The sequence below is a fragment of the Nerophis lumbriciformis genome, linkage group LG01, assembly GCF_033978685.3.
Source record: "Nerophis lumbriciformis linkage group LG01, RoL_Nlum_v2.1, whole genome shotgun sequence".
NCBI lineage: Eukaryota > Metazoa > Chordata > Actinopteri > Syngnathiformes > Syngnathidae > Nerophis > Nerophis lumbriciformis.
Window position 1 is genome coordinate 2,178,569 of NC_084548.2, and position 24,131 is coordinate 2,202,699.

The following is a 24,131-nucleotide window of genomic DNA, read 5'->3' on the forward strand; positions in this document are numbered from 1 at the left end:
GCCACGCCAGTGCCACAAATGTTGGAGAAAAAAAAAAGAAAAAAAAAAAGTTGGTACTATTATTTCTAAATACAAAAAATAATCCCACGTTAATTAAAATGCAAAGTAAAGCCTATTTAATAGAAATATTATTTGTTACAACATTAGCCCCCCCCCCCCCCCCCCCCCCCCCCGCACCGTGCGCCCCCTCCCTTCCCGTATCATCAAGAAAAAAGAGAAAAGAAGAGGAGGAGAAACGAGAAAAGACAGAGGTAGCAGGTAGGTAACGTTAGCCTACATGAAATTATTTGTCTGTTACAGAATGTGATAGTAACCTGGCTTTTTAGCATTAAGCTAATGTTACATGATTCGGCAATTGCTAATCAATAAATAGCTAGTTCTGTTTTAACGTCGGGTTAATATTGTGGAGGGGGCTAAATTGTTATGGAAAATAATAATGTAACGTTAGGTAATTACAGTACTCCCACCTTACATTCCTCAGGTACATTTGTATTAGATCTTTTAAGCAGGTGTTTTTTGTTTACATTGTCATTGCCTTCTGGTTAGCTAATGTTTGCCCTGCAGGTAATAGTCACTTTTCCACCCCTTTATATATTAGGTATAGTTGTAAGTAAAAAAAAAAAGGTCAAAGACAAAGCTATTCAGTTTCTTGTGAGTATATACACTTCACTGCCGATGTGGGGGGGCGCCACCTAAAATCTTGCCTAGGGCGCCAGATTGGTTAGGGCCGGGCCTGCCGTAAGCACACATGATTGTGCGTGCTGCTGATCCACTAATAGTACTAACCTTTAACAATTAATTTGACTAATTTTCATTAATTACTAGTTTCTATGTAACGCAATAATTTTTTTTAAATTTATTTATCTTATTTTATTTTATCAAATTTTTTTCAAAAAGGACCTTATCTTCACCATACCTGGTTGTCCAAATTAGGTATAATAATGTGTTAATTCCACGACTGTATACATCGGTATCGGTTGATATCGGTAACGGTTGATATTGGTATCGGTAATTAAATAGTTGGACAATATTGCAATATCGGATATTGGCAAAAAGCCATTATCGGACATTCCTATACAGTATATTGAATTCACTTTTATTATAGTCAGTAACATAAATAAAGATAAAATAAATAAATAAAACAAAAATTAAAAACATTTTTAAAAGTTTTAAATTATTATTCTTATTGTATTATTAGTGTGTTAAATAATAATATTCAACACAATATGCAATAATATAGAGCATACTTGCCAACCTTGAGACCTCCGATTTCGGGAGGTGGGGAGTGGGGGCCGGGGGGCGTGGTTGGGGGCGTGGTTAAGATAAATATATATATATATATATATATATATATATATATATATATATATATATATATATATATATATATATATATATATATATATATATATATATATATATATAAGAAATACTTGACTTTATATATTTTATTATATATATATATATATATATATATATATATATATATATATATATATATATAAATAAATAAAAGAAATACTTGAATTTCAGTGTTCATTTATTTACACATATACACACACATAACACTTATCTACTCATTGTTGAGTTAAGGGTTGAATTGTCCATCCTTGTTCTATTCTCTGTCACTATTTCAGAACACACACATTATACAAATATACATTATAAAATCAAGAAGAAAACGGGAGCTCTAATTTGGGAGTCTGAATTAGGATCAGAAGTTCCTATATAAACATTGCGCACTCACGTCGCCTTTTTGTATTGATTACTGCAGCTGTGCACTGGATTCATTCACAAATACAAACTACAACTCACAAACACTTTAGAGTTAGGCTCCACCATCAGAATGTGTACTTAAACTTATAAAGATCACATGGATATTATTCAGTGAGTTGATTCACCAAAACTAACCTGTTATACAGGAGGAAAAAGCACACAGGACGTTTCAATTGTTCACAGACTGGTCGCGCTCATCAGAATGACAAGACACTTCCGGTCTGCAGGTGATAGCATTCAATTGGGAAGAAACACCCTACTGCCCCCTACTGACCAATGTGAATACTGATAAATGTGTAATGACAGCTCCAAAAACGAATTCAAACAACAAAATAAACTAAATAAATCAACACAAAAATGTGACACATTATGGGTGGGTCACATGTGCATGTACAACAGGCTGTCAACACATCACTCAGGTCCGCATGGGAGATTTTCGGGAGAAAATTTGTCCCGGGAGGTTTTCGGGAGAGGCGCTGAATTTCGGGAGTCTCCCGGAAAATCCGGGAGGGTTGGCAAGTATGATATAGAGCTACATTCATTCAGTATTAGTCTATGCCACGATGGTTGCCATGTTTGCGTATAAAACACCTCCATTCATTTTCGACAAAATACACCAAAAAAGTATCCAAGTAAATAATTTTTTACAACATTTTGCACCAAATACATTAAAAATAATATCTTAGTTTCCTCTTTGTTTGATTTGTTGGGTGAAAATGTACAATAATGTGACGGGGGAATACAGGCGCATCTGGCAACCTCGTTCCCCTTGTCATTCTGTCATTGGGGCAAAACACACACTCACAGTTTCAAGTTAGTCGAGGAAAGGAAACCTTTCCCTACACGGAATAAATAACTCATTTGTAGCGACGCTTTTTTTAAATTCACAATGGGCTCAGGGGAAAGTACGACCAGAAAAGTGTCCTTTGGTGTAGACGACGAGGAGAGAGTCAGGATCCTTCGTGGAGTCAAGGTAATGCTAATTTTAGCCTGCTAGCATTTGTTGAGGAGCTAACTTTATACGTTTGCTCTGTTGACATCATTTATCTCCTTTTTTTTATAGCTCGCTTAAGCTAAACGTAGATGAAATAAGTGTTTCTATAAGCATGGAGGATGCAAAGGAGTGTCAGGGTGATAATTTGAGCCGCATCGCTTTTTGTTACCCGCCAGGCGAGACTCGGCTTCGAAAATGCCAGAATCTGGAAATGTTGTCCTAATTTTGTTTTATTAGGATAAAAATTCAATGTGAAGAATGTATGTCATAAGAATACACGCGGCTCTCTCACATTCGGCGTGGTTTTTGCCCACTTTTCTCTTCGCATTACAACTAAAACCCCACCTTTTAACAATGTCAATGTTTACTTATGTGGCCCTAAATCACAAGTGTCTCAAATGGCTGCACAACCACAACAACATCCTGGGCTCAGATCCCACATCAGGGCAAGGAAAAACTCCAGTCCATAATAGTGTGACAGTCCAGTCCATCGTGGATCTAACATAATATTGTGAGAGTCCAGTCCATAGTGGATCTAACATAATAGTGAGAGTCCAGTCCATAGTGGATCTAACATAATATAGTGAGAGTCCAGTCCATAGGGGACCTAACATAATAGTGTGAAAGTCTAGTCCATAGTGGATCTAACATAATAGTGTGAGAGTCCAGTCCATAGTGGATCTAACATAATAGTGTGAGAGTCCCGTCCATAGTGGATCTAACATAATAGTGTGAGAGTCTAGTCCATAGTGGATCTAACATAATAGTGAGAGTCCAGTCCATAGTGGATCTAACATAATAGTGTGAGAGTCCAGTCCATAGTGGATCTAACATAATAGTGTGAGTCCAGTCCATAGTGGATCTAACATAATAGTGTGAAAGTCCAGTCCATAGTGGATCTAACATGATAGTGTGAGTCCAGTCCATAGTGGATCTAACATGATAGTGTGAGAGTCCAGTCCATAGTGGATCTAACATAATAGTGTGAGAGTCCAGTCTATAGTGGATCTAACATAATAGTGAGAGTCCAGTCCATAGTGGATCTAACATAATAGTGAGAGTCCAGTCCATAGTGGATCTAACATAATAGTGTGAGAGTCCAGTCCATAGTGGATCTAACATTATAGTGTGAGAGTCCAGTCCATAGTGGATCTAACATAATAGTGTGAAAGTTCAGTCCATAGTGGATCTAACATAATAGTGTGAGAGTCCAGTCCATAGTGGATCTAACATGATAGTGTGAGAGTCCAGTCCATAGTGGATCTAACATAATAGTGTGAGAGTCCAGTCTATAGTGGATCTAACATAATAGTGAGAGTCCAGTCCATAGTGGATCTAACATAATAGTGAGAGTCCAGTCCATAGTGGATCTAACATAATAGTGTGAGAGTCCAGTCCATAGTGGATCTAACATTATAGTGTGAGAGTCCAGTCCATAGTGGATCTAACATAATAGTGTGAAAGTTCAGTCCATAGTGGATCTAACATAATAGTGTGAGAGTCCAGTCCATAGTGGATCTAACATAATAGTGAGAGTGTCCAGTCCATAGTGGATCTAACATAATAGTGAGAGTCCACTCCATAGTGGATCTAACATAATAGTGTGAGTCCAGTCCATAGTGGATCTAACATAATAGTGTGAGAGTCCAGTCCATAGTGGATCTAACATAATAGTGTGAGAGTCCAGTCCATAGTGGATCTAACATAATAGTGTGAGAGTCCAGTCCATAGTGGATCTAACATAATAGTGAGAGTCCAGTCCATAGGGGACCTAACATAATAGTGTGAGAGTCCAGTCCATAGTGGATCTAACATAATAGTGTGAGAGTCCAGTCCATAGTGGATCTAACATAATAGTGTGAGAGTCCAGTCCATAGTGGATCTAACATAATATTGTGAGAGTCCAGTCCATAGTGGATCTAACATAATAGTGTGAGAGTCCAGTCCATAGTGGATCTAACATAATAGTGTGAGAGTCCAGTCCATAGTGGATCTAACATAATAGTGTGAGAGTCCAGTCCATAGTGGATCTAACATAATAGTGTGAGAGTCCAGTCCTTAGTGGATCTAACATAATAGTGTGAGTCCAGTCCATAGTGGATCTAACATAATAGTGAGAGTCCAGTCCATAGTGGATCTAACATAATAGTGTGAGTCCAGTCCATAGGGGACCTAACATAATAGTGTGAAAGTCCAGTCCATAGTGGATCTAACATAATAGTGAGAGTCCAGTCCATAGTGGATCTAACATAATAGTGTGAGTCCAGTCCATAGTGGATCTAACATAATAGTGTGAAAGTCTAGTCCATAGTGGATCTAACATACTAGTGTGAGAGTCCAGTCTGTAGTGGATCTAGAATAATAATGAGAGAGTCCAGTCCATAGGGGACCTAACATAATAGTGTGAAAATCTAGTCCATAGTGGATCTAACATAATAGTGTGAGAGTTCAGTCCATAGTGGATCTAACATAATAGTGAGAGTCCAGTTCATAGTGGATCTAACATAATAGTGTGAGAGTCCAGTCCATAGTGGATCTAACATAATAGTGTGAGAGTCCAGTCCATAGTGGATCTAACATAATAGTGAGAGTCCAGTCCATAGTGGATCTAACATAATAGTGTGAGAGTCCAGTCCATAGTGGATCTAACATAATAGTGTGAGAGTCCCGTCCATAGTGGATCGAACATAATAGTGAGAGAGTCCAGTCCATAGTGGATCTAACATAATAGTGTGAGAATCCAGTACATAGTGGATCTAACATAATAGTGAGAGTCCAGTCCATAGTGGATCTAACATAATAGTGAGAGTCCAGTCCATAGTGGATCTAACATAATAGTGTGAGAGTCCAGGCCATAGTGGATCTAACATAATAGTGTGAGTGTCCAGTCCATAGTGGATCTAACATAATAGTGAGAGTCCAGACGATAGTGGATCTAACATAATAGTGTGAGAGTCCAGGCCATAGTGGATCTAACATAATAGTGTGAGAGTCCAGTCTATAGTGGATCTAACATAATAGTGAGTGTCCAGTCCATAGTGGATCTAACATAATAGTGAGAGTCCAGTCCATAGTGGATCTAACATAATAGTGTGAGAGTCCAGGCCATAGTGGATCTAACATAATAGTGTGAGTGTCCAGTCCATAGTGGATCTAACATAATAGTGAGAGTCCAGACCATAGTGGATCTAACATAATAGTGTGAGAGTCCAGTCCATAGTGGATCTAACATAATAGTGTGAGAGTCCAGTCCATAGTGGATCTAACATACTAGTGAGGGTCCAGTCCATAGTGGATCTAACATAATATTGTGAGAGTCCAGTCCATAGTGGATCTAACATAATATTGTGAGAGTCCAGTCCATAGTGGATGTAACATAATAGGGAGAGAGTCCAGTCCATAGTGGATCTAACATAATAGTGTGAGAGTCCAGTCCATAGTGGATCTAACATAATAGTGTGAGAGTCCAGTCCATAGTGGATCTAACATAATAGTGAGAGAGTCCAGTCCATAGTGGATCTAACATAATAGTGTGAGAGTCCAGTCCATAGTGGATCTAACATAATAGTGAGAGTCCAGTCCATAGTGGATCTAACATAATAGTGAGAGTCCAGTCCATAGTGGATCTAACATAATAGTGTGAGTCCAGTCCATAGTGGATCTAACATAATAGTGTGAGAGTCCAGGCCATAGTGGATCTAACGTAATAGTGAGAGTCCAGTCCATAGTGGATCTAACATAATAGTGTGAGAGTCCAGTCCATAGTGGATCTAACATAATAGAGTGAGAGTCCAGTCCATAGTGGATCTAACATAATAGTGAGAGTCCAGTCCATAGTGGATCCAACATAATAGTGAGAGTCCAGTCCATAGTGGATCTAACATAATAGTGAGAGAGTCCAGTCCATAGTGGATCTAACATAATAGTGAGAGTCCAGTCCATAGTGGATCTAACATAATAGTGTGAGAGTCCAGTCCATAGTGGATCTAACATAATAGTGTGAGAGTTCAGTCCATAGTGGATCTAACATAATAGTGTGAGTGTCCAGTCCATAGTGGATCTAACATAATAGTGAGAGTCCAGTCCATAGTGGATCTAACATAATAGTGTGAGTCCAGTCCATAGTGGATCTAACATAATAGTGTGAGAGTCCCGTCCATAGTGGATCTAACATAATAGTGAGAGTCCAGTCCATAGTGGATCTAACATACTAGTGTGCGAGTCCAGTCCATAGTGGATCTAACATAATAGTGAGAGTCCAGTCCATAGTGGGTCCAGCAGGAGATCATCTTGAGTAGAGACGGGTCAGCAGTGCAGAGACGTCCCCAACTGATGCACAGTTGAGTGGTCCACCCTGGGTGCCGACTTTGGACAGCTAGCGCTTCATCTGTGGTCACCGAATCTGTGCCCCCCCCTCCACGAAGAAAAGGGGGGCAGAGCAGAAAAGAAACAGCAGATCAACTGGTCTAAAAGGGGGGTCTACTTAAAGGCTAGAGTATACAAATGAGTTTTAAGATGGGACTTAAATGCTTCAAGCAAACTTAAACTCTGAGGTGTTTGTTGTCTAGTCACAGCCCGCTCTAACGGATATCATAAACTAAGCATTGATAGGTACGACATTACAACATGCCATTTATCCTTCAATGTTGCTTCACAATTGACAGCTGTATGTTTGTTACCGCGATCCAGTTTTACCATAAATTGCCTATTTTAGTTTGGTGTGGCGCATGGCTTCTGACAGCGGTGCCTTCATGTGCTCCTGAAAGTGTGGGCATACTGTAAACTAAACACATTGCTAAACGTACAACGTATACACTCCGTTTTGTCGGACAAGTTGACAAATATAGTTGCATGATAATTGATTATACCCATGTATAACAGTTAAATTCCTGTCCAATGTCAGTGTTTTTCAACCACTGTGCCGTGAGATATTGTCTGGTGTGCCGTGGGAAATTACGCAACTTCACCTAATTGGTCCAAAAACTATTTTTTGCAAATCAACAATTAAAATCTGCAAATAATGTGCTGTTGCTTAGTGTCTGTGCTGTGTAGAACTCGGCAGGGTAACCACATAATACTCCATGTCAGTAGGTGGCAGCAGGTAGTTAATTGCTTTGCAAAAGTCGGAATGTGTCGGGTGAGACGAGGACGGTTTGTTGTGATCCCAATATGCAGACGACAGCAGGAGGCAGCGTGCAGGTAAAAAGGTATGTAATGTTTAAATCAAAAATGAACGAAAGGGAAAAGAAAAGGCAATGGCTATGTAAAGCGAAAATCAATCAATCAATCAATCAATGTTTATTTATATAGCCCTAAATCACAAGTGTCTCAAAGGGCTGCACAAGCCACAACGACATCCTCGGTACAAAGCCCACATAAGGGCAAGGAAAAACTCACCCCAGTGGGACGTCGATGTGAATGACTATGAGAAACCTTGGAGAGGACCGCATATATGTGGGTAACCCCCCCCCCCCTCTAGGGGAGACCGAAAGCAATGGATGTCGAGTGGGTCTGACATAATATTGTGAGAGTCCAGTCCATAGTGGATCCAACATAATAGTAAGAGTCCAGTCCATAGTGGGGCCAGCAGGACACCATCCCGAGCGGAGACGGGTCAGCAGCGCAGAGATGTTCCCAGCCGATGCACAGGCGAGCGGTCCACCCCGGGTCCCGACTCTGGACAGCCAGCACTTCATCCATGGCCACCGGACCTGTGCCCACCCCCCTCCACAAGGGATAGAGGGGAGCAGAGGAGAGAAGAAAAGAAACGGCAGATCAACTGGTCTAACAGGGGGGCTATTTAAAGGCTAGAGTATACAAATGAGTTTTAAGATGGGACTTAAATGCTTCTACTGAGGTAGCATCTCCAATTGTTACCGGGAGGGCATTCCATAGTACTGGAGCCCCAATAGAAAACGCTCTATAGCCCGCAGACTTTTTTTGGGCTCTGGGAATCACTAATAAGCCGGAGTTCTTTGAACGCAGATTTCTTGCCGGGACATATGGTACAATGCAATCGACAAGATAGGACGGAGCTAGACCGTGTAGTATTTCATACGTAAGTAGTAAAACCTTAAAGTCACATCTTAAGTGCACAGGAAGCCAGTGCAGGTGAGCCAGTATAGGTATATATATAAGTATATATGTATATAAAGGTATATACAGTATAGGCGTAATATGATCAAACTTTCTTGTTCTTGTCAAAAGTCTAGCAGCCGCATTTTGTACCAACTGTAGTCTTTTAATGCTAGACATAGGGAGACCCGAAAATAATACGTTACAGTAGTCGAGACGAGACGTAACGAACGCATGAATAATGATCTCAGCGTCGCTAGTGGATAAAATAGAACGAATTTTAGCGATATTACGGAGATGAAAGAAGGCCGTTTTAGTAACACTCTTAATGTGTGACTCAAAGGAGAGAGTTGGGTGGAAGATAATACCCAGATTCTTTACTGATTCACCTTGTGTAATTGTTTGGTTGTCAAATGTTAAGGTGGTATTTTTAAATAAATGTCGGTGTTTAGCAGGACCGATAATCAGCATTTCCGTTTTCTTGGCGTTGAGTTGCAAGAAGTTAGCGGACATCCATTGTTTAATTTCATTAAGACACGCCTCCAGCTGACTACAATCCGGCGTGTTGGTCAGCTTTAGGGGCATGTAGAGTTGGCTGTCATCAGCATAACAATGAAAGCTAACACCATATTTGCGTATGATGTCGCCTAGCGGCAGCATGTAAATACTAAAGAGTGCAGGGCCAAGAACCGAACCCTGAGGAACTCCGCACGTTACCTTAACATAGTCCGAGGTCACATTATTATGGGAGACGCACTGCATCCTGTCAGTAAGATAAGAGTTAAACCACGACAAAGCTAAGTCTGACATACCAATACGTGTTTTGATACGCTCTAATAATAAAACTGAACTGGCTACAAAGTAAACAGAAACAAAATTTTGGACGACAGCAAAAACTTACGGCGTCCACAAAGTACATCCGGACATGACAATCAACAATGTCCACGCAAAGAAAGGTAGCAACAACTTAAATAGTCTTGCTTGCTAACACAAAGCAGGTGCGGGGAATATGGCTCAAAGGAAGGCATGAAACTGCTCCAGGAAAACACCAACAAAACAGGAAGGGCCACCAAAATAACAGCGCAAGACAAGAACTTAAAGCACTACACACAGGAAAACACAAACAAACTCAAAATAAGGCACGACGACCTGGTGGAGTTGAATTTTTTAACGTTTTCTGCTGGTGGTGTGCCTCCGTATTGTTTAATGAAAAAAATGTGCCTTGCCTCAAAAAAGGTTGAAAAACACTGCTATATATCACTAAAACAATCTGATTCCTATGTCCATGCAGACGCTTTTATTGTGAAGAAGTAAATGCAGGAAGTATTCTGCTCAGAATGTTCAGCCACTCCAAGTCCAATTTATAATTTCATACCAGGCTGCACATTCAAATGTTCCATCCTGTTAGTTTCCTCATCCTTGTCTCTAGCTTTCAGAAGATGTCCTCCAGAGGATGAAGGGTGTGGCTAACATGCCTCCACCACGTGCTCCACCAGCCACAAGCTCCCAAAGAGACACAGGTATTCTTACACCTATCTGGTCATTAAAAAAAAAGAAAAACTTAATGTATTTATTCACGCTTTCTAATTTTTAACTTCAGGGACCTCTTTCAGCACCAAACCCCAACAGAACCCACAGCAGCGGGCCCAGTCAAGCACCCCGCCAAAAACGAGCAAAACAACCACTAGAGTCAAGGAGGAACAGAGGAAGTGAGTATCAAGTATTCTTTACTGTTGTCATGACCATTTATTTAAAAATATATATTTTAAGACATTTCGGCTGTATTCAGGGGAGATTTGCAAGAGGGTGATCATTTATGAAACACTTAAAAATGACCATCTCTGTTACTGAAATATAAAATAATAATACATGAAATAGTTACAGCAGTTTTTAAGAAATCACCTCAGTTCAATTCAGAAAAATCTACGTTGCTACCAATCATTGACATGCGTACCATTTAGAGTTGTCCCGATACCAATATTTTGGTACCGGTACCAACATGTATTTTTCTAAATAAAGGGGCCCACAAAAATGGCATTATTAGCTTTATTTTAACAAAATATCCGACGGTACATTAAACATATGTTTCTTATTGCAATCGAAGAAAAATGTTTAAAAGAGTGAACATACACTCTTGGAAATAAAAGTGCTAACTAGAACCATATATGGTTCTTCGGCTCGTCCTCATAGGAGAACCCTTTTTGGCTCCAGGTAGAACCTTTTTATAAAGGTTCCACCTGGAACCCTTTTGGAGGGTTCTACCTAGAACTGTGTGTGTAAGATTCCACCCAGAACCCCCCATGAGAGGTTCTACAAAAAACCCACGCAGGGAGTTCCACTAAGAACCCTTTCGTATTTCAAGGGTTTCATCTAGAACCCACACAGGGAGTTCCACTAAGAACCCTTTTGTATTTCAAGACTTTCATCTAGAACCCACGCAGGGAGTTCCACTAAGAACCCTTTCGTATTTCAAGGGTTTCATCTAGAACCCACACAGGGAGTTCCACTAAGAACCCTTTCGTTTGTCAAGGGTTTCATCTAGAACCTATGCAGGGAGTTCCACTAAGAACCCTTTCGTATTTCAAGGGTTTCATCTAGAACCCACACAGGGAATTCCACTAAGAACCCTTTTGTATTTCAAGACTTTCATCTAGAACCCACGCAGGGAGTTCCACTAAGAACCCTTTCGTATTTCAAGGGTTTCATCTAGAACCCACACAGGGAGTTCCACTAAGAACCCTTTCGTTTGTCAAGGGTTTCATCTAGAACCTATGCAGGGAGTTCCACTAAGAACCCTTTCATGTTTCAAGGGTTTCATCTAGAACTCACACAGGGAGTTCCACAAAGAACTCTTTCATGTTTCAAGGGTTTCATCTAGATCTGACACAGGGGGTTCTAAAAACATCCCTTTTCAAAGGTTTTCACCGATAACCGTCTTGTCTTCTGAGGGTTCTATAAAGAACCATATTGTATTCTACAGATCAGTTTAGTTCATATTATATTGTGGTCATTTAGCATGTTGACATTGAACAAACATTCAAAACATTTTAATGAGAAAAACATTTATTTAAAGATAGGCACCATTATTGGCAAATGTTATCAGGAAGTATGTCCCTGGTGACACAGGATCTTACCCATGCTTTCAACAATCCCTGAAGAACTCTTTCTTCCAAAAACGGTTCTCTGGATCAAAATGGTTCCACCTGGAACCCTTTTGGAGGGTTCTATCTAGAACTGTGTGTGTAAGGTTCCACCCAGAACCCCCCATGAGAGGTTCTACAAAGAACCCACGCAGGGAGTTCCACTAAGAACCCTTTCGTATTTCAAGGGTTTCATCTAGAACCCACACAGGGAATTCCACTAAGAACCCTTTTGTATTTCAAGACTTTCATCTACAACCCACACAGGGAGTTCCACTAAGAACCCTTTCGTTTGTCAAGGGTTTCATCTAGAACCTATGCAGGGAGTTCCACTAAGAACCCTTTCATGTTTCAAGGGTTTCATCTAGAACTCACACAGGGAGTTCCACAAAGAACTCTTTCATGTTTCAAGGGTTTCATCTAGATCTGACACAGGGGGTTCTAAAAACATCCCTTTTCAAAGGTTTTCACCGATAACCGTCTTGTCTTCTGAGGGTTCTATAAAGAACCATATTGTATTCTACAGATCAGTTTAGTTCATATTATATTGTGGTCATTTATCATGTTGACATTGAACAAACATTCAAAACATTTTAATGAGAAAAACATTTATTTAAAGATAGGCACCATTATTGGCAAATGTTATCAGGAAGTATGTCCCTGGTGACACAGGATCTTACCCATGCTTTCAACAATCCCTGAAGAACTCTTTCTTCCAAAAACGGTTCTCTGGATCAAAATGGTTCCACCTGGAACCCTTTTGGAGGGTTCTACCTAGAACGGTGTGTGTAAGGTTCCACCCAGAACCCCCCATGAGAGGTTCTACAAAGAACCCACGCAGGGAGTTCCACTAAGAACCCTTTCGTATTTCAAGGGTTTCATCTAGAACCCACACAGGGAATTCCACTAAGAACCCTTTTGTATTTCAAGACTTTCATCTACAACCCACGCAGGGAGTTCCACTAAGAACCCTTTCGTATTTCAAGGGTTTCATCTAGAACCCACACAGGGAGTTCCACTAAGAACCCTTTCGTTTGTCAAGGGTTTCATCTAGAACCTATGCAGGGAGTTCCACTAAGAACCCTTTCATGTTTCAAGGGTTTCATCTAGAACTCACACAGGGAGTTCCACAAAGAACTCTTTCATGTTTCAAGGGTTTCATCTAGATCTGACACAGGGGGTTCTAAAAACATCCCTTTTCAAAGGTTTTCACCGATAACCGTCTTGTCTTCTGAGGGTTCTATAAAGAACCATATTGTATTCTACAGATCAGTTTAGTTCATATTATATTGTGGTCATTTATCATGTTGACATTGAACAAACATTCAAAACATTTGAATGAGAAAAACATTTATTTAAAGATAGGCACCATTATTGGCAAATGTTATCAGGAAGTATGTCCCTGGTGACACAGGATCTTACCCATGCTTTCAACAATCCCTGAAGAACTCTTTCTTCCAAAAACGGTTCTCTGGATCAAAATAGTTCTTACTGGAACCCTTAGTGTTAGTGAGAACCCTTTTAAAACCAATTATTCAGAAAAGGGGTTTTAAAGGGTTCTCTGGATCAAAATGGTTCTTACTGGAACCATTAGCGTTAACAAGAACCCTTGAAAAACCCTTTCTTCGGGAAAGGGTTTTTCAGAAGCAAATGGTTCCAGTTAGAACCTCAGCCCTTGTAGAAGAACCCTTTTAGAACCCTTATTTCTAAGAGTGTACAAGACAACTTGTCTTTTAGTAGTAAGTAAACCAACAAAGACTCCTAATTAGTCTACTGACGTATGCAGTAACTTATTGTGTCATTTATCTACTTATTATTTTGTACACATTATGAGGGACAAGCGGTAAAAAATTGGTTATTAATCTACTTGTTCATATATTGTTAAAATCTGCTTTCTGCTGCTACATGGGTAGTTTTGACGCCGCTAATTATTACCAAAGGGCCAATTAGCTGTATGTGCCGTCTATGTGGGCACAATAGGGACGCCAATTACATTCTTACCTGTCGGTCTTTATACTCCTTGTGAAGGTCTGGATGCTTGTCCTTTAAAGGGGAACATTATCACCAGACCTATGTAAGCGTCAATATATACCTTGATGTTGCAGAAAAAAGACCATATATTCTTTTAACCGATTTACGAACTCTAAATGGGTGAATTTTGGTGAATTAAACGCCTTTCTGTTATTCGCTCTCGGAGCGATGACGTCACATCGGGAAGCAATCCGCCATTTTCTCAAACACATTACAAACACTGAGTCAAATCAGCTGTTATTTTCCGTTTTTTCGACTGTTTTCCGTACCTTGGAGACATCATGCCTCGTCGGTGTGTTGTCGGAGGGTGTAACAACACGAGCAGGGACGGATTCAAGTTGCACCAGTGGCCCAAACATGCCAAAGTGGCAAGAAATTGGACGTTTGTTCCGCACACTTTACCGACGAAAGCTATGCTACGACAGAGATGGCAAGAATGTGTGGATATCCTGCGACACTCAAAGCAGATGCATTTCCAACCATAAAGTCAAAGAAATCTGCCGCCAGACCCCCATTGAATCTGCCGGAGTGTGTGAGCAATTCAGGGACAAAGGACCTCGCTAGCACGGCAAGCAATGGCGGCAGTTTGTTCCCGCAGACGAGCGAGCTAAACCCCCTGGATGTCTTGGCTCACACCGTCCCTTATGCCACCGAAGATGATCAAGAGAAGAATATCGACCCTAGCTTCCCTGGCCTGCTGACATGAGGGTATGTCTACAGAATATATTAATTGATGAAAATTGGGCTGTGTGCACTCTCAAAGTGCATGTTATTGCCAAATGTATTTCATATGCTGTAAACCTAGTTCATAGTTGTTAGTTTCCTTTAATGCCAAACAAACACATACCAATCGTTGGTTAGAAGGCGATCGCCGAATTCGTCCTCGCTTTCTCCCGTGTCGCTGGCTGTCGTGTCGTTTTCGTAGGTTTCGCTTGCATACGGTTCAAACCGATATGGCTCAATAGCTTCAGTTTCTTCTTCGCTACCTGCCTCCACACTACAACCATCCGTTTCAATACATGCGTAATCTGTTGAATCGCTTAAGGCGCTGAAATCCGAGTCTGAATCCGAGCTAATGTCGCTATAGCTTGCTGTTCTTTCCGCCATGTTTGTTTGTGTTGGCTTCACTATGTGACGTCACAGGAAAATGGACGGGTGTATATAACGATGGTTAAAATCAGGCACTTTGAAGCTTTTTTTAGGGATATTGCGTGATAAGTAAAATTTTGAAAAAAACTTTGAAAAATAAAATAAGCCACTGGGAACTGATTTTTAATGGTTTTAACCCTTCTGAAATTGTGATAATGTTCCCCTTTAAATGTTTACTCAAGATTGAAGTATTGCCACCTTTGGCAAGGCATGTTTTAAAGCACTGTTTGCAGAGTACCGTATTTTCCGCACTATAAGGCGCACCTAAAAACCACAAATTTTCTCAAAAGCTGACAGTGCGCCTTATAACCCGGTGCGCTTTATATATGGATAAATATTAAGATTCATTTTCATAAAGTTTCGGTCTCGCAACTTCGGTAAACAGCCGCCATCTTTTTTCCCCGTAGAAGAAGCGCGCGGTGCATGCTGGGATATGTGACGTTTCATTTCCATTTGTGTGTTTATGTAAAGACCCCAAAATGGCTCCTATTAAGTGTGTTGTCTGTCTAATTATAAATAATGCAGACGAGGCGTGTTAATTGAGTTCTCAACGTTTACTCACAGCGTGCTCATAACCACATTCTAACTGCCAGCATACAACAACGCTTCTCAGGGCTACTGCGCATGCTCGTCACTATCGTTGCATGCTGGGTAGTGTAGTTGTTATATTTGCTAGCTCATAACATCACATTAAGAGACACGCTTACGCGCTTAATTCAATACTCGCCGTCATTCCGGGTGGATTGACAAAAGACCTCCAGCCGCTAGATATTGGTGTCAACAGGGCATTCGAAGCTAGACTGCTAACTGCGTGGGAACAATGGATGACAGAAGGCGAACACACGTGACGTTCACCAAGACAGGGAGGCAGGCTGGGAGACAGCGCCAGACGACATTTTGGATCCCACATTCGCCCAACTTTTCAATTCGGACAACGAAGGAGAATAATTCGAAGGATTTATGAATGAAGAATAACTTCAGAAAGTGAGCGTTATGTTTATTTTGTGTGTTGTGACATTAACGTTCGAGCAACATTATGTTGCTATTGCTCTGCACTATTTTGAATTTTACTATGTTTGTGATTGCACATTTGCGTACATTTTGGGAGTGAACAGAGTTGTTAGAACGCTGGTTTTTAATATATTATTAAAGTTTGACTGACCTATCTGACTGTTTTTTTTGACATTCCTTTAGCGCAGTTAGATGCGGCTTACAACACCGGGCGGCTTATAGGTGGACAAAGTTTTGAAATATGCCGTTCATTGAAGGCGCGGCTTATAACCCAGGGCGCCTTATGGTGCGGAAAATACGGTAGCATTTCTGTGTTTATAACTTCGCCTTTATCGTTAGTTTTCATGCCTTAACCCATCAATATTGCGCTTTACGCACCCTCTTTGTTAACCAGTAGAATTGCCGTTTCTGTCATTCTTCCTCTTCTGTCTCCACTCTGTTTCTGCTTGTACGTGCTCTGTGTGTGTGTGTGTGTGTGTTTACTCACTCAAGTTGCGCATCGATTCATATTACCAGCAGCGCTGCAGCATGTACATGAAAGAAAAAAAGTACCGGCATTTTTCAAAGGCAGTGTAGTACCTTTTTTTTTATTAATTACAAAAGCCAAAAGCAGTGAAATTGTCACGTTGTGTAAATGGTAAATAAAGAGAATACAACAAATCCTTTGAACTTATACTCAATTGAATAGACTGCAAAGACAAGATATTTAACGTTCGAACTGGAAAACTTTTGTTATTTTTTGCAATTATTAGCTCAATTGGAATGTGATGCCTGCAGCATGTTTCAAAAAAATCTGGCACAAGTGGCAAAAAAGACTGAGAAGGTTGAGGAATGCTCATCAAGCACTTATTTGGAACATCCCACAGGTGAACAGGCTAATTAGCAATGTTTCCCATACATTAATTTCTTTGTGGCGGCCTACCTCTGATGAATTATGACTTTTTTGTCTCTACCTGTTGGGAATTCTCGATGTTTATGCACATGTATGTAAATCTCTATTTTAAAACGTGTTACTTTGAAACTGCTACTTTTGCTTCCAACTGTTCTTTTGTTATGATTGGTAGCTTTCCATCGGTGCAGAAGTCAATGATGATGACACTTACTTGAAGCATTAATGGCTTCTCCTAAGTGTGTGATGTTTTATTAATGGTCTGCTATCATTATAGGTGGAATGACAGCTGTGTTTATTTAGTAAATAGTATCTTACTGCACAACAAATTACCTTTAGTCATGGCTTACCTCCTCATGCTTTGAAAAAGCAGCCATTTTTGGGAGGCTGATATTTCTTTTGTCATTGTGGTCAAATGTGTGAGTAAACGTGAAGGACCTTTGAAGAACACTTGATTTGAAGGTTGTTGTTTCTATTTGTTTGTTGTTATTTTCCACTAGTAGTTTAAAAACAATATTACGCTTTTAGGCTACAAAAGCTAACATTTGGTCTCTGCTGCCCTCTAGAGGAAGCTAACATTTGAAAGCATTTTAATTGCTGCTGGAAGGCATTGGCATAACTTATTTTAGTAGGACCAGCAGGGGATGAAAGCTTTATCATGCGTGTGTGTGTGTGTGTGTGTGTGTGTGTGTGTGTGTGTGTGTGTGTTTATCCAGGTATGAACGCCAGAAGAGCATATTAAAGGAGACGGAGACAGGGAAGGAGGAGATTATTAAAGCAATGACCAGAGAGAGACAGCAAACGCGCCAGGACGCTGAGAAGACCAAACATTTGGTACATTCACACACACACACACACACACACACACACACACACACACACACACACACACACACACACACACACATACATACATACTGGTTATCATTTGGAATGGGGAGAAAGTTTTTGATCATGACTTGTTGGGACCAGCCTTTCTACAGGTTGTGGAGTAGAGATGCGCGGTTTGCGGGCACAACCGCGGAGTCCGCGGATTATCCGCGGATCGGGCGGATGAAATAAAAAAAAATTAGATTTTATCCGCGGGTCGGGTCGGGCGGTTGAAAAAAAAAAAAAAAGATTTTAAATAGATTCAGGCGGGTGGCAGTTAAACCAATTGGGAAATATATATACATAGTTAAATGTTGTTACCCACATACGAAAAACGAGCAGGCACCTGCAGCATATGCCACAACAGAAGAAAAAAAAAAGAAGAGATGGACACTTTTACGGAGCGGAGAAGGGACGCCTCGCCGGGGTCCGGGACCGAGGCCCCTTCCCCCGAGAGGGCCCCACCGTGAGCCGTAGCTGAGGCGATCCGCGAGAAGGGCCCGACGCACGTCCAGGGTCACCACCGCGCCCACCGCACCGACACCCCGCCTCGTCCGCCTTCGCCACGGCCGGCGTCACGCGCAGCAGGTAAGCAGCTTACCTGCCCGCCACCCCCGTGGCCGGGGGCTCGTAACAGGGGTCACTCCGCGCGCTCCGCCCGCGCAGCTTACCTGCCCGCCACCCCTGTTGCCGGGGGCGCGTAACAGGGGTCACTCCGCGCGCAGTGCGCTCACGAAAGGGGTGGGGCTCACCCTGGTTGATATAGACAGCAGGACGGTGGCCATGGAAGTCGGAACCCGCTAAGGAGTGTGTAACAACCCACCTGCCGAATCAACTAGCCCTGAAAATGGATGGCGCTGGAGCGTCGGGCCCATACCCGGCCGTCGCCGGCAGCGAGACGCGCTTGGAGGTGCGCTCAGCGCGGCTCCCATATGATTGCGCACTGGTGTGCGTCTGGGTCGTGACAGCGTGGCACGCGAATGTCTGCACTGCATTGGATCAGTCTCCTTTCTTTAACAGGCAAAAGCTTTATAACCTCACTAATGCCTTGCATCGTCTATATTAGATATATAACAACGGGCGGGTGCGGTGTTGGTTAAATGTTAATTCGGGTGGATGGCGGATGGTTGACGACTTTCTGATGCGGTTGCGGATGAAATAATTGCCTATCCGCGCATCTCTATTGTGGAGGCATACAAAAAATGGTGTAAAATGTCCACTGCCCAGTTAGCTCATACACGTCTTTAAATCTGTGGATTGATGAAGTAATGTGCTGATCATTCTTACTGGGGACCCTGGGGAAAAATACTTAATATGGTTAATGGGGACCAAATTGAAATAATTTTGCATAATTCACACAAATTTGTATGTGACTATTGAGGACCATTTATATAAAAAAAAAAAAAAAAAAAAAAGAAACAGTTCAAAGTATATATGACATGATGGTCAGAATACAGCACTACAGCTGTCCTCTTATAGGAAGTTTCACCACTTAAATGTTAAAGCAAATCCTGCATCTTCTGTGACATTACTGAAAACTGCTATTTGGCAGTAATGAAGTTGTCTGCAACTCCAACTACCATACATAGAAAGATGGAAAATTCTGAATGTGAATCATACTTTAAGGCAGCGTTTCTCAAAGTGTGGGGCGCGCCCCACTGGTGGGGAATAGAGACATGACAGGTGGGGCGCGAGGAACGGGAGGAAATTTCACTTTAAATGTTTTTTTTTAATTATTATATTCTTAGATTATTTTTTTTACTATGCTTTCATTTTCTATACACACTGTAAATCACTTTGTGATTCTGTCTGTGAAATCCGCTATATAAATAAATGGAAATTACCGGTACTTATTTTTACTGTAGGCTTTATATTTCTCGGTACGAGCGAAAGTTTGACAGACATAGCAACAGTAACTAATGGGGGCGGGGCTAAGCGGAACAAACTTTTGCGCGGATGGGTAGCAGGCTAATATGTGGATCACAATTACACAAATATATACATTTGTGACTCGCACCTCAAAGGTCGTCGAGCCAGAGCCAGCGCCTGCAGAGAAACAAAAATGTGACGGGCACACATTGTGTCATTCACCGGGAAGCACTTGCGTCAAGGCAGCTCAGCCCCGAACTCAATGAGGTTTTAACAGATGTTGTGAGCGCGGTAAATTTGATCAAAACACGACCACTGAAAGCGCGACTGTTCTCTGCACTGTGTGAGGAAATGGGAGCTGATCATACAGCCGTGCTGTTTCACAGTGAAGCAAGGTGGCTCTCCTGGGGCAAAGTGCTGTCACTTGCCCTGTCTTGCCAAATGCATGGCTCCTCCTTTTTTTTTTTTGCAAAGATTGCAAAGTGGCACTTTTATTGTATTTATTATTGAACTTGATGCAAGTTATTTGATTTATTATTGAACTTGATGCAAGTTATAACACTTTTTTTGATTTATTATTGAACTTGATGCAGGTTATAACACTTTTGTTTTATTTATTATTGAACTTGATGCAAGTTATAACACTTTTTTTGATTTATTATTGAACTTGATGCAAGTTATAACACTTTTTTTGATTTATTATTGAACTTGATGCAAGTTATTTGATTTATTATTGAACTTGATGCAAGTTATAACACTTTTATTTGATTTATTATTGAACTTGATGCAAGTTATAACACTTTTTGATTTATTATTGAACTTGATGCAATTTATAACACTTTTTTGATTTATTATTGAACTTGATGCAAGTTATAACACTTTTTTTGATTTATTATTGAACGTGATGCAAGTTATAACACTTTTTTTGATTTATTATTGAACTTGATGCAAGTTATAACAGTTTTTTAAAATTTATTATTGAACTTGATTGAAGTTATTTTATTTATTATTGAACTTGATGCAAGTTATACCACAGCTGCACAGTTATTTTATTTATTATTGAACTTAATGTTATTTTATGTTATTGAAAATGTTAAAGCTTGGCATTAGCGCTCTGTTGGGGCGATGGGGGCAGGTAGGGCTTGAAAACTCCCCCTTGTCCAAAGTGGGGGATGACAAAAAAAGTTTGAGAACCACTGCTTTAAGGTAATAATGTTTTATAATCATGCTGTATGAAAATGTCATCCTAAGGAACACTAAACCAGGTTTTGTTTTTGGAAAAATATATTAGTTTTAACTAAGGATGGATACCATACAGAATCACAGTAAAGGTTTCCCTTTAGGGGACCTGTTTTTTTGTCCCCATACCGTCCCCTAAAGGTGACTGTGTAAACAGAGCGATGTGTTTTGGCAATGTAAGCATTGCCAAAACACACACACATAAATTACACACAACCACTATTATTTTACTCGACATGACCCCCAAACTCCAGTCAACATCCTTAAGCTGAATTGTTGCCTTATGGAGCAACCACCAGATGTCACTATGTAACCAAAAAAGTTGGCATTTACATTCTGTCATTAGCACAAGTCAGTTTTAAAAGGGAACTGCACTTATTTTGGAATTTTGCCTATCATTCAAAATTATGAGAGACAAGAACACATTGCATTCTATTTTTAGGGTATCCGTGGCGTTCTAAAAAGTCTTAAATCCAACAATTTCAATGTAATGCCTTAAATGTCGAAACATCTGAGAGACAAGAACACATGTATTTTTTGCATTCTATTTTTAGGGTACCCGTGGCGTCTTAAAAAGTCTTAAATCCAACTATTTCAATTTAATGCCTTTAATGTCGAAAATTCTCAGAAAATCTCATAAAAGGTCTTAAATACGATTTAGAAAGTTCTTAAAAATCTATTAACGTTACTTTTATTTAAAACATGCATAAACAGTCAGTCTTTATTTTTTAATGTTTACATACAAAGTGGAAGTAAAGCAGGCTACCTGTGCTGCCCGGTTTAAATTGCTCTCAACAAGCATAGCAGCGGGAAAAACCTAACGAAAGCCCACAGCAAAGCCGAATTACTTGCATAAAGACGTGTAAGTGCAAGTTCAACGATTTGTGGCTCCAGAACGATACAAAGATCAACTTAACCGCCCACAGGAGTGTTATGTGGGTAAAGTGGCGCCACTTGCCAAAAGAGATCAATATGAGATGGAAATCATAGTATTTCATACAGTAGGCACATGCTCATTTCTCTGTACTCGTAGTGTACTCCCAGTAAGGGTATAACGGTATGTGTATTTGTATTGAACGGTTTCGGTACGGGAGTTTCGGTTCGGTTCGGTTCGGAGGTGTACCGAACGAGTTTCCACACGGACATATTAAGTAGCGTACCGCACGTTGTGTAAACAATGCACACCGAGGCACAACACACAGCATGCTAGCAACGACCGGGCTACGACAACATGTAAAAGCCAGTTCTGGAAGACCCTCTTGCCTCGTTAAGATCTCCCGTTTGGGAACACTTCGGCTTCGCGGTGCGATACAACAATGGAGGACGAGAGGCGGACAAAGCAAAAGCGGTTTGCCGACATTGTTCATCAGCAGTAGGGTATGCTTCTGGCAACACGTCAAACATGCTAACCCATTTTGAAGCGGCACCACCCCCAAGTGAACATCGCTTCAATGAAGAGAAAGACGAAGCCTCTCCTCGGCGAGTCAGGCACGGCTAAAGCAATAAAAAATGTTTTTATAGCAGCAGATTTAAGACCATATTGCATTAAAAACTAGATTTTGACCCACTTCTATGGTGGAAGAACCTGTCTGAATGCTAATAATCATTTTGCGTCGGGGGGCGAACCTGAACCCCCCACCAGGACTTTGTCCTGGACCTACCTTTGTCCTGGACCTACCTATTTTTTTAATTATATCTATATAACGCTTTTCTCTAGTGACTCAAAGCGCTTTTACATAGTGAAACCCAATATCTAAGTTACATTTAAACCAGTGTGGGTGGCACTGGGAGCAGGTGGGTAAAGTGTCTTGCCCAAGGACACAACGGCAGTGACTAGGATGGCGGAAGCGGGGATCGAACCTGGAACCCTCAAGTTGCTAGCACGGCCACTCTACCAACCGAGCAATATGTGTAAATACTACGTTATTATGAATGTGCCTTTTACTGCATTACATATATATTTACGGTGTGTATATAAAACCTAGATGGAGTTGTTTGGATGTTTTTAGAGTACTTTATAGGCAGGAGACGACTTCATTGTTAGCTGACTTTTATTAACGTTTATTTACGAGTTAGAATGCATTAAAAAAAAAAAAGACGTGTGTGCTTGTCTTATATAAGGATTGTGAATGGTAGGCAACATTCCAAAATAAGTGCAATTTAAGGAACTTTGCAGATCAACCAATCAGATCTTTCATCCTACCCACCCCATATTTTATGGGTGACTTTGACTGTGATGTCTTTTCATTGTGCCTCAGTAATATAAACATGGCCAATAAAATACAAAAATACAAAAAATAGCATCATGAATATAAATGACACCAAGTAATGAAAACTAATAATGTTCGGTCGTTAAACATATAAATCGATCATGAAATTAATATATTCGTCCATCCATCTTCTTTCACTTATCCGGGGTCGGGTCACAAGCTCAGACTTTGTCCAGCTCCTCCCGAAGGATACCAAGGCATTCCCAGGCCAGCTGGGAGACATAGCCTGTCCAACGTGTCCAAGGTCTTCGCTGTGGCCTCCAACCAGTCAAATACATTTGTCATTAAATTAAAAAAAAAGTACTGTGTAAATTGTTGTAATACAACTATTTGCTAATTGACAGTTGGCTCAATTGGGTCATATTCAATGTCCAACTAATTTAATATCTATTTGCTATTAAAATAATTACTTTCATAATAAGTACATATTCGTTAACTAAAGTTTGACTTTTGGGTGAAAAAAAAGATTAGAAAAAGCATAAATACCTTGTTCGAAACAGATTGGGGGGGGGGGAACTGCAGAATTCTGTTATCTTGTTGTGAATTGATGACACCCATCCATCCATCCATCCATCCATCTTCTTCCGCTTATCCGAGGTCGGGTCGCGGGGGCAGCAGCCTAAGCAGGGAAGCCCAGACTTCCCTCTCCCCAGCCACTTCGTCCAGCTCTTCCTGTGGGACCCCGAGGCGTTCCCAGGCCAGCCGGGAGACATAGTCTTCCCAACGTGTCCTGGGTCTTCCCCGCGGCCTCCTACCGGTCGGACGTGCCCTAAACACCTCCCTAGGGAGGCGTTCGGGTGGCATCCTGACCAGATGCC

The 24,131-nt window shown here is 40.8% G+C and overlaps 1 protein-coding gene across 1 annotated transcript in view; it reads left to right on the forward strand.

Annotated features, from left to right (window-relative positions):
• Positions 1–2,543: 2,543 nt before the first annotated feature.
• The window catches only part of chchd6a (coiled-coil-helix-coiled-coil-helix domain containing 6a), a 142,519-nt gene continuing 120,931 nt past the window's right edge, over positions 2,544–24,131 (forward strand). Inside the window, exons 1-4 of the mRNA XM_072911829.1 lie at positions 2,544–2,749; positions 10,275–10,365; positions 10,446–10,554; positions 17,782–17,899. Coding sequence (XP_072767930.1) covers positions 2,666–2,749; positions 10,275–10,365; positions 10,446–10,554; positions 17,782–17,899 — 402 coding nt within the window. The 5' untranslated portion in view covers positions 2,544–2,665. The remainder of the gene's footprint in view (positions 2,750–10,274; positions 10,366–10,445; positions 10,555–17,781; positions 17,900–24,131) is intronic.